The sequence below is a fragment of the Cyclopterus lumpus genome, chromosome 22, assembly GCF_009769545.1.
Source record: "Cyclopterus lumpus isolate fCycLum1 chromosome 22, fCycLum1.pri, whole genome shotgun sequence".
In the NCBI taxonomy this organism is placed as follows: domain Eukaryota; kingdom Metazoa; phylum Chordata; class Actinopteri; order Perciformes; family Cyclopteridae; genus Cyclopterus; species Cyclopterus lumpus.
The window spans coordinates 18,998,163-19,010,066 of NC_046987.1; the positions used below are offsets into that span (position 1 = coordinate 18,998,163).

General features: G+C 46.3%; 1 protein-coding gene across 1 annotated transcript in view; it reads left to right on the forward strand.

The window, feature by feature from the left end:
* Window positions 1–8,488: 8,488 nt before the first annotated feature.
* Window positions 8,489–11,904, forward strand: part of LOC117751615 (glutamate receptor ionotropic, NMDA 3B-like) — a 31,562-nt gene continuing 28,146 nt past the window's right edge. The window contains exon 1 of the mRNA XM_034563546.1: window positions 8,489–8,650. Within this exon, the coding sequence (XP_034419437.1) occupies window positions 8,489–8,650 (162 nt within the window). The remainder of the gene's footprint in view (window positions 8,651–11,904) is intronic.

The following is an 11,904-nucleotide window of genomic DNA, read 5'->3' on the forward strand; positions in this document are numbered from 1 at the left end:
TTAAATGTATTATTGCATTTAATATTATTAATTTTATTTAATTATTTAATTATTTAATTATTTAATTATTTTGTATTATGTATTGAGTATCCTTGACAAATATAATTCTGCAAGAAAACAACACATTTTTTTGAAAAATAAAAGGTGCAAAACCTCCTAATTATCCAAGAAAAGTGGGGAAAAACCTCCTATAATGCACTTAATTATTATTTAATTAAATTAAATTATTATTACATTTCATGTTATTAATTTAATTTAATTATTATTTAATTATTTTTTTAAATTATTTTATCCTTGACGAATAGAATTCTTTAAGAAAACAACCAATTTTGGAGGAGAAAAAAAAAGGTCTTGCTCTTATCGGCCATCGATATATGAATTCACAAAGTCAAGTAAAATAGTGAAAATATCAATCGAACGGGCACATGACCGTCAGCCAGTGGTTTTTTGACTTCAGTGCCTTGAAGACCGGCAGCAGGGCTGACGGACGCCCTCCTGAACCACAACAGCTGTGCCCGGTCCGTGGGAATCAACTGGCTTTCTGTCGCCTTCTTAAGACTTCTTAGAACGAGTGCTGACACATCGGCACGAGCGCTGATCCGTCCTCGTAGGTGAATTTCATTATTTATCTTTTCCCCGTTAGATAAAGTTTAATAGACGGGGGTGGGGGAGGGTGGGGGGGGGGGGGGTCAACGACCCGAGAAGATCATTACTTATCCACTGACTCAGGCCGGCCGGCCTCTAGCTCGCTATTCCTCAATTACCAGCTGACAGACAGTGCACGTTGGAAACCGTGGGTCACGCCGAAAAGCCCCAGCCTCCCCCCTACGTATATATATGAGGCGACACCTCTTTCCTCCCCCCCCTCTCTCCGTCTCTGGGACTCTCCGGAGGAACGTGGACCAGATTGAAGGGCTCCATTGTTTCTCCTAATGCGGTTTAGCTGCCTGTCAAAGGGGCAGTCGGGAAGCTTTAGCCCGACCCACCAGCTCGTGTGTGTGTGATTGTTTGTGTTTGCTTACGTCTACATGTTACTGTAATATGCTTGAGCTGTTTATGTTAAATTACTTGCCAATATTTACTTTACCGCCCACCTTCCTTGTATCCTGCTTCCTTCTTTGCTTCACAACTCGCATTCATTGCAATTCCGATTCCATATGTGCATGCTTGGCCATAGAAATGCATTTAAATGTATTTACCCCCTATCTGCCTTTGCTCCCTGACTGCCAACCTCGCTTTCCCCCTCTTAAATAAACCAATTTAATCATGGAGGCGTCCTTGCCCTTGTGCATTTCTCTGTGTGTGTGTGTGTGTTTGTGCCGAGAAGTGACTGTGTGAGCGAGAGAGAGAGAGAGAGAGAGAGAGAGAGAGAGAGAGAGGGCGATATCCCCACAGGCCTGTGTGTGTGTGTGTGTGCGTGTGTGTGTTTGCATCCTCCTCTTCCCCTGTCAGCGGTGGGTTCAGTGATGCCCGGCATACTCAATCCAAAATCTGTGTGACCTTGCCAGTCAGCCAGTCAGTCAGCCGTGGCGGGGCATCCCGTACACCTGCCCTCTTATGTGTGTGTGTGTGTGTGTGTGTGTGTGTGTGTGTGTGTGTGTGTGTGTGTGTGTGTGTGTGTGTGTGTGTGCGTGCATAAAGTGCGCGGATGCATTGTCCTCCTCCTCCCTCGTCTTATTTGTCGAGCTCCGACTGCAACAAGCAAACAAGACCCCGCTTTGCGTAACGGGGGAACTTTTTTTTTTTTTTTTTTTTGGACGCGTTTTGAATTCGCAGAGTCGGGGCCCGCTTGAGATTGCTGGCGTCCAAGAAAAAAAAAAAACCGATATAATCTCCTTTTTTTCTCATCACGGCTACGATATCAAAAATTGTCCCGAAAGCATTCGTCTGCTGTGTGTGTGTGTGTGTGTGTTTGACAGTTTATAACACACACACACACACACACACACACCTGACAGCTTCTAATTGTTTTTGAAAATGCCTCGTTTATGTTTCACCGGCTATAGAAATGGGAAGCAGGAGGGGACACTGCAACAAAAAAAAAAGAAGAGTGCTGAGCAACCCTTCCCTGGATAAATGGAGATTAGAGACACACACACACACACACACACACACGCACACATACACACACACACACACACATAATATACGAGGCTCGGAGGCAAGTACCAAACAATGCAGCGAGGAGCTGCTCTACTGTCATTTCAGGACAGGCTTTGAGTAATTCAGCCAAAGGAAATCCTGATCGAGCATCTCATCAATCATTTCGGCATCACCTGTGTGTGTGTGTGTGTGTGTGTGTTTGTGTGTGTGTGTGTGTCTGTGTGTGCGTGTCTGTGTTTTCATTCTGTTAACTTCCTGTCTGCTGTGGAGGAACGTTGAGCTTAATTCATTTCTCTAAAGAAGCAATCTGGCTCCAGGGGTGTGTGTGTGTGTGTGTGTGTGTGTGTGTGTGTGTGTGTGTGTGTGTGTGTGTGTGTGTGTGTGTGTAGGGGTGGGGGGGGGGGGGGGCGTCTCCATCATCTTAATATCAAAATGGCCCCCGATCCCTTCGCTCTGCCCCCTCATTGCTCTCTCTCTCTCTCTCTGCCTCCGGGGGCCGTTTGTCACATGACAGACGCGTCGCACCTTTTACGTGTAATTGCGTTGGCTTGTCCGTCAAAAAGTGAGCGAGCACCCCGGGGTGGGTCAAGGCAGGACGGTGCGGAAGAGCGACGCTTTACGATCGTCTTTCATTCGCTCTCTTTTCTCTGCTTTGCCAACTTCCTCCCTCTCTTCATTATTTCTTTTTCTTTTTCTTTCTGGGTCTCTTGAATAGATTATGCCGACCGGAGTATGACCGGCTCCCCCGTTGGCTCAAATAAAAAAAAAAGAAAACACATTTTGATATCGAGGCCGGACGCGTCCCCCCCCCCGGATGAGACCATTTTTAATTCTCTAATCTCGAATCTACACTAAAACACGAGCGGAGCGTTTCATAAACCCGATGACCTCTGAGGTATATTATTCTATTTAAATGATCTTTTTCTTTTTCTTTTTCAACCTCCCTCCTCGCAGCCCGAGATGCATGCTGGGAGGTGATTTAGTATCAAAGGAGCATGGCGATGAGGGAGAAAAGGAGCGGAAAAAAAAGGGGGCGGTGCCTAAAAGGGGGGAGCATAAGAGATGGATGGGCAGTGATCACAAGGGGAGGGGCCGGGGGAGCCCCGAATCGTCTGAATCAGGGTGTTTTCTCAAGGACTTTTTTGTAACTCACAGCTTGGCCAAGGGAAGGGGGGGGGGGGGGGGGGGGGGGCACATGAAGTACATGTAGAAGGGGAGCAAAAAGAGGGATGTGGAGGAAGGTCCCTCTTACGTAGAGAGCTGGAGTTTTTGGGGAAGGGGAGATGGATCGGTATCTGATGGAGTGAAACCCCGATGACTAATGGACCCTGTTGTTTTTCAGACCAGCAGCCAGGGTGATATTTGGTGATCCTCTGTTGTAAAAGTGAGTGTGTGTGTGTGTGTGTGTGTGTGTGGAGGGGGGGGGGGGGCTTTGCTGACAATTAATGAGACAAGGGGGACTGTCCAACACGGGAGATTAATGTTGGATGTTCAGGCTTAAAGATAAATTACTGAACGGCGGCCCCGGGATAAAAAAAAACAAAAAACACGATTAAGTCCGAACGCCTCAGTCGCTTCTTGGCAAACCCGTTTCAAAAAGCACTCGTTTAAGTGGGCGCCGTGACAACCGCCATCAGACTAATTCAATACGGGGTTCTCCGTTTGCCGCGGCAGCTTTTTTATTGATTGTATAAAAAAACAAAAAACAACGCGGCACTAATTGTCTCTTCACTTTGCGATGCGTTTAAAGTCCGGAGAGGGATGTTCGCGTCCTTATCAGCGCTGAGCACAGAAGCTCACATCCGATTGGGAAGTTTTTAAAAAAAAATACGTGCAGAAAAAATAGTGCACGTTCACGCAAGTGCATTCGTATGCGGGGGCCCCTACATTGACACGCGTGAACACACACACACACACACACACACACACACACACACACACGTGCAACCCCTATATACCTGCAAGGCGTATAAGGCCCCAGAGGCCCTGCTTCATCCGTCCAGTTGTGTGTGTGTGTGTGTGTGTGTGTGTGTGTGTGTGTGTTTTGAACACATCAAAGACGAGTCTCGGCCCGCCACTTCGCTCGCTCTGCAGCCCTAAGCCGCGTGAGGTGGAAAAAAAAAAAAAGAAAAAGAAAAGGATTTGCCAGTTCGCCACCGGAGCGCCTGGCGATGCTTTTTGGCGAGTTCCGCCCCGCGTGGGATTTAAGTGGCTGAGAAATGTCGTGGACAGTTTCGTTGTTTTTTTTTCCTCCTCCCGATTCAATCCACTGACTGATCTGTCTTTTGGCCAACTTAAGACACGACTGTGTCCATTTAAAAAGCTCGGGGGGGGGGGGGGGGGGGGGGGGTCCTTGACTACTTTATTATTTCGGCAGGGTTGTAATAAAAATGTCATTGTGAGAGGAAACACTCTCCAGAGCCCTGCGGGTGCAATTTACTATATATTTGAATATCACACACACACACACACACACATGCACACACGCACACACACACTGTCAAAACTCATCCAGAAGCGCAATCGTTTAACACTATGTGTTTACGAGGCATCTATATTATAGGTTGTGAAATAGCAGAGTTAATCATTTACGGTTGCAGAAATTGTACATTACAGTTTTTTTTACCCTCCCAACTAAATCTATCCAAAGTGTCAGTTCCAGTGGTTTGCTTTTGCTTATCCTTAAGCCAGGACCGGCTTATACCGATAAGAGAAGCTAGCCGAGGGTCATCAGGCTGCTTAGCCTGCGCATGCCTGTGTGTGTGTGTGTGTGTGTGTGTGTGTGTTTGTTTGTTTGTTTGTGTCCATATATGGATGGGCGCATCCTTTCATTTCAATGCGATGCCGTATGTGTGCATGTGCATGAATGTGAGTCCAACGTTCATTATATGCCAGCGTGTGCAAGAGAACATCGTGTGCTTTGTCAGCGGTGCCCGACGTGCACCGTGCACATGCAGAGGCATTCGGACTGGCCTGGGATCTGCTCTATAAGACATCCTCGCCCACATCCAGGGGGTCAGTCCTATACACCTGCACCTGAGATATGGTCATACAGCTAAATGACGTTATGGAAGTCTCCTGAAATGTACTGCATGCAGCGAGAGGCAGGCAGTAAAGGAGAAGTTTACTGGAGTCATCATTTCATTTAATTACTTTAATCAAGGACATTTTGATTGCCACATCCGGACTCAATGGATGTGCGTAAGACCGTATCGAGTATACACCGTACGCTGTGTTTGATTTGTATTTAAGAAAGACGCGGCAGTAAAAAGTGGATGAAAATGTATTTGTGTCGTGTATCTTGTGCCTTTTTGCAGCGCGGTTAGCGGGCTAATCCTCCTCTTTTTGGTAGCATCCTCTTAAAAAACGACTAGAAGTTAAATTATTCTCCTGTCTGTTGGAAGGGAAACCTATAGGCTACAATAGTGAAGCATGAAAGTCAGTTAGAAAAAGGGCAGAGACACACTTGGCTGTCTTCCACACCATTACCATTAATGGGAGGAGCAAGTGGTTTTTATCATTGACCAGTGGAGCCAGTAGCTTAATAACTTAGAGCCAATCAAATGGCTGCACTCGCCCTCATCATCCCTTTTTTGTTGTTGAAATAACGTCTGCTTTCCCATCTTTGGATAAAAATGAAGCGGTGACCGGCATCTTCATATTTACCAGACGGTCAGCTAATCGACTCTCTCTCTCTCTCTGCAAAGGCAGCGCTTTTTTTCTCGAAATGTCGAACTGAAAGGGATTTTGAGGAGATCATTTCGTCCTCTATTTTACTCGGAAGAGACGAGAGACGAGAGACGAGGGAGGAGGGAGGAGGGAGGAGGGCCTAATAATCGAATGAAAGCGTCTGCAGTGGTCGTAAGGGAATTATATGGCTTTTAGATGATTTATATATTTTTTTATAGTAGACAATCGGGTTTCGTGTGTAAAAGTTGTTTACAACAATACTTGTAAATGTTGCAAAAAAAAATAAATTAAAAAAATCATCCGAGACTCGAGCTTCATTCCGGTTGACGGAGCGAGTCCTCAAAGTGGCTGCAACTATTTCTGAAAACCGCATGAATTAATTGGATTGCTGCAAAAAAAAAAAAAAAAAAAAAAAAAATTGTCAAAGCACACGTCAGCCAAGAGATCTGCTTAATAATCTTTTACAGTTGAAAAATGTCCGTCTTTGATGTGAGAATTTCCACGGTTTCGAGATTATCGATTCCCTTTAACTCCGGCTGTGAGTCGTGCGACCCCCCCCCCCCCCTCCCCCCCGGGGCGTTGGAGGCAGACCTCATGAATGAAATATACACAAAGCGCTTTCTCAATGCACACAACTCAATCTCCTGATGGGTTGTGTTATGCACCGCTCCACGTTTTACATCAACGGCCTCTCGACGCGTCCGTGTGTGGAGCGAACACGTTTTTTTTTTTATTTTTTCATATTAGATTCACCGGAAAGGAGTCACGTTTCTCATTAGGAGCAACTTTTATTTATTTCTTCTTCCTGATTGTCTGACAGAGCGGATCCATACAGGCCTCTGTTCCATCCCTCAGTGTGACAGCAAAAAAACCCAAAAGAAACATCATAAACATCTTGAAATTGATTATTGCTTCATTGTAGCGTTGTCATAGCGACGGTAACGATGCGAGGAATATTAAGCCCACCGCGTGGAGACATTGGTCACAGGTTATTAACGCTTTGTGTGCTTTGTGATGATTGGATGCCATCGTGTGTGTGTGTGTGGCGGCACGTCGTGCAGTTTACGATAATTATTTCTCCGACCCCCGTGACCCCCGTGACCCCCGTGACCCCCGTGACCCCCGTGGCCTCTGCAGACTGCTAATCGATGATCTTAATGGTCTGATACATGAGGAACGATGCAGCGGGGTCCGAAGGAGATGCTTGTGTAACTTTAAAAAAAGGAAGTATTTATACAAATTCAGATATTCTTCAATGGCAGGACCATAACAGAGTTAAGTATGAGGAGCACTTCACAGGCGTGTGCACGTACAATAAAACATATGATATTATTTATCAAGTAATTCTGGTCCACTTACTAATAAATGGTCCGGCCTCATCTTGATTCTGGGTCAACTTCGGGTGAATTTTTTTTTTGTTCCCAATTATTTTTGAAACTCTATTAAAATACGGTAACGACCAAAAGGAGGTTGTGGAAGGTTCACAAAAAAATTGCTAGAAAAGAACCACGCTGGATCAAAAAAGATCAAAAGGAGGGATGGGGACTGGACTGCTGCACCGGCTTCCTATTCGTTCCCATCCCAACAAGGCGTTGAAAGGAAAAACCTAAAAATACATTAACCTCCTCCGGATGTGTTTCTTGACCGAGGTAAACAAGTTAATGGGGTGACATGGGACCGGCACCCAGGGGGGCTGTTGGGTCAATTCAGGCATTTGGTGCTCTCCTGCTTTTAGCGTTTGACTTATAATCTCCTGCAGCTCCAGCACAAAAAAAAAGACCTGAAACCCTATTTGTCTACAAAACATGTACAAAGCTCTTGATGTGTGTGCGTGTGTGTGTGTGTGTGTGTGTGTGTGTGTGCCCAACATGTTGCTTCGCTTATAGGATAATTGTCCTGGGAGGTTTGTGAACTTCTTTGGGTGGAATGGAGGCGCCGGTCTTCAAATGAACACTGACCGTTTGGTTTATTCTCCCATCTCAGTACGTTATCAGTCCCCATCAGCTGTCCCTAGAGCACTGTGGTGGGGTGGAGAGGTTTCAGTTGGTGTGTGTGTGTGTGTGTGTGTGTTGTGTGTGTGTGTGGTTATTGACACCGGCAGAAGGACAAAAACACCCCCGGGGTCATAAGAGGACGTAGCATTCTCTGATTTATTTTTTCATTTCTAGCTCATACCTCATAGGAGCACCTTAACAAACCCTCAGATTAATTTACAAAGATGGGCACACACACACACACACACACACACACACACACACACACCCAAACACACACACACACACACACCGTGCACCGCGGCTTCGCAGAAAATCCGAGGATTAAAAGCTTCTGTTTGGACACAAATTAAACGCGCGCGCCTTTCCTGCGTGCACGTTTGTGTGTTATTAGTGTATGATGAGAGGAGGGGTGGGGGGGTGGGGGGGGGGGGTCTTTTGGCAGTGTGCTAAGCTGAGAGAAGGTTCAAAGCTGTGGGCGACTTTTTTTTTCTTCAGCATGTGCGCCACCAATGACCTCAATTAGCTCTGCGTCTGATAGATACACACACACACACACACACAGCATCCTTAGATCACACACTCACTCACACACACACACACACACACACATGCATGGGATGTAGTTTAGAGGGAGAGGGGACAGCAGCGGCGGGATTAGTGCGAGGAGAACATTTACATTTGCTGCTCTGTTTTTCGTCATGAAAGGTAAACTTTCGCCCGCGTCCCGCGTCTTCAATAGAAGGGTCGCGACACAGAGGGAGGAAGTGACGGAAGAGGGGGAAGACGGAGGTGGAGAGGGCCGAGAGGCGGCGGGTGGAAGGAGTTGGCTCCGCATCAAAGAGAAGCTGCAAAAGAAGAAGGTGAGAGTAGAAGTAGAAAAAGGAGTTCTGGTTCAAAGAAGAAGGAAAAAAAAGAAGGAAGAATAGCAGGAAGAGAGACGGAGGACACTTTTAAAAGGCGGCGAAGAGGAGGAAATTGGGAGGTGAATGATTGAAAGGGAAGCGACGAGGAGAGTGAATGAAAGAAAAAAAAGTGTGACGCCAGGCATGAAAATGTGAAGAAGAAGAAGAAGCAGAACGGGGGCGATGGAAGGAGCGGTGGCGTGCACGGACTGTCGGCGGAGGGAGCGGGGATCTGTCAAGCGGCATGGCTGAGAAACTGTGACCTTCACCAGACAAGCTGCTGCCACCGACAAGAATTTACGCATGTTCCCACTTTGTATTATTGGCTTAGAACGGAGCGTGCGTGCATGGGTGTGTGTGTGTGTGTGTGTGCGCGCGTGTGTGTGTGCACACGTGGCTATATGTGTGTGACGGAAACTTAGTGTGAGTGAAGACTTGAGCACGAGTGTGAATGTGTGTGTGTGTGTGTGGGCGCATGCAGCGTGAATAAGGTACAGATTGAGGGCTTTCCCTTGACCACACGCACACACGCGCACACACACACACACACACACACACACACACACACACACACTCTCTCTCTCTCTGTGTGGCCCCATTTCTCTCCACGGGAACTTCCATTAGACCTCGCACCTACTTATCTTATCCTGGAAAAATAGCCAAACTGCCTGCGGTTCAGAGCAATTATTGTACACCATCTCAGAGGAGGTGTTACAAATTAAACATGCCTGGGGGGGGGTTCACGCACGTTTTTATTTGTTGTTGTTGCATTAAGCGTTCACATCGCCCTGTATACCGTATTTGTGTCCGAGAAATTGATCAGAATTCACTTTTTCTTTTGACATTTTGAAGCCTCGACTTGATTTTAGTTTTTTGGGGGAACCAGAAGTTAAACGAGAGAATGGAGCTACAAGTCCGACTGCTGAATACTATCAATTAAGTTTTATTAACTGAAAACACACCGTGGAAGAGTTAATTAACCTGCTTTATGATCTATTTTACTCTAAATAGGACCATCGTTTACTAAATAAACATCGCGCTGTATTGAAACTAACATTTGAGACCATGAACTCGTGTTTCCAATATTAGCAGAAGTAATAAAAGTAGAGTCATTTTTTCATATATTTCTATACAGTCGGTTCTCTTTCAGCCACCGGAGGAGTCGCCACCCGGTGGCCATTAGAAAGAATGCAGGTTTGAGGGAATTAAGCGTTGGCTCGCATCCAAGTGGTCAAAACGGGTACTAAAGATGACGTGAACTCATCCAACAATATTACTATTTTTAATAAAGATAAGACTGACATATTAAAGAAAGAAATACAGATTTTCTCTCCGTTAACAAGTGGTTCACATGTTGTGTAATTGCAGCGATCATGCGTCGTGAATACTTATTTCTGTATTAAATTGCCCAGCGTTCTTTTCATTTCCACGTCCTTAATTTGTCGTGTGAAATGAATCATAAGCACTCATTCAGCTTATTTCCCGTATATGTTTTCAATGGCTTTCGGGGTTTATGGACAGATACTTCACCAGCTCCACATTACATAACTGAAATAAATGCGTCCCTTGGGGATGAATACGGATGAAGTAGGGAAGACGTATTTCTGTGCTTTACGGGCGTGAATGCTGTAGCCAAAACAAATTGCTTCCTCGCAGCTCTCCTGCAGCACTAATGCGGGAGAGCTGCACGCCAGGCGGAAACTCTACAATAGCCACCGCTGCAGGTGCGTCTTTAGCGAATTGAATAAATATCTGCTGTGCATCTCAAAATGTCAGGGAACTTAAATAAATGTACACCGAGGGAGTAAAAAATAAAATAAAAAAAATAAGTTTTCCGACTCAGCTTTCTTTCATTGTTTTTACCCTCTCCTGGTATCTCTTGTGATCCGAGTGTGCACATGTCGTGTGTGTGTGAGTGTGTGTGTGTGTGTGTGGGTGTGGTTATGTATCATGCCTCGGTTCTTGTGTGTATATCTGTGTGTGTGTGTGTGTGTGTGAGGGTCTGGTTATGTATCATGCCTCGGTTCTTGTGTGTATATCTGTGTGTGTGTGTGTGTGTGTGAGGGTCTGGTTATGTATCAAGCCTTGGTTCTTGTGTGTATATCTGTGTGTGTGTGTGTGTGTGTGACTCGGGGCGAGCGCTACCAATCTGGCTATTTGAGAAGCATCTGCATCTATGACGGCAGACGTCCACCTGTTGTTCAAGCCAACAGTACAGAAGGCTTTCCAAGAGCTTGAGGGGGAGGGGGGGGGGGGGGGGGGGGGGGGGGGGGGGGGGGGGGGGAGTTATCACACACACAGACTCAGAGCTTCTGATGTCTGGCCATGAAGCCAGTTGGAGACTCGTGGCCACACCCCAACATGAGACTGGGCTAGAGGACACGACTTTTAGCTTCTTTTAACTTCTTCTCAACTCCAATGAAAGCACACACACACAGACACACACACACACACACACACACACACACCACACACGACACACACACATGGCACACACACATTAATATCTGCTGGCGTCACATGAACATATGATACCTGCAGACACTGAGCTGGGCTTAAAATTGCCACACATTAATAGAAACACACACACACCACAGGCTGTTATCTGACATGTGATTGGCAATGACTCCTAAAAGTTAAACTGGCCTGTGGTTGCACACACACTGTGCGCACGCAGACACAGACAAACAGACACACACACAGACAGACACACACACACACACACACACACACACAGACAGACACACACACACACACACACACACACAGACAGACACTCGGATAAGTTAAAGAGGTTTTTCTGCCCTGTGGTTGTCCTTGGGCAATATCATCACAGAGAGAATCAATAGAGCCATCGCTCAGAGTGGAGAGAGAGAGAGAGAGAGAGAACGAGAGAGAGAACGAGAGAGAGAACGAGAGAGAGAGAGAGACATTGAAAATATATATCGGAGGAGACTAGGGGGTGTACAGAAAGTGGGAGGGAGGGAGAATAATAGATGTGAGACAGGGGATGTCAGGGAGAGCCGGAGCAAGGAGGGGATAAGAACTAGCAGAAAAAGTGAGTAAAAGAGTGCATCATTACAGGGAGTGAGAGCAGGAGAGCATCACACGGGGAGTGAGAGGAGGAGAGCATCACACGGGGAGTGAGAGGAGGAGAGCATCACACGGGGAGTGAGAGGAGGAGAGCATCACACGGGGAGTGAGAGGAGGAG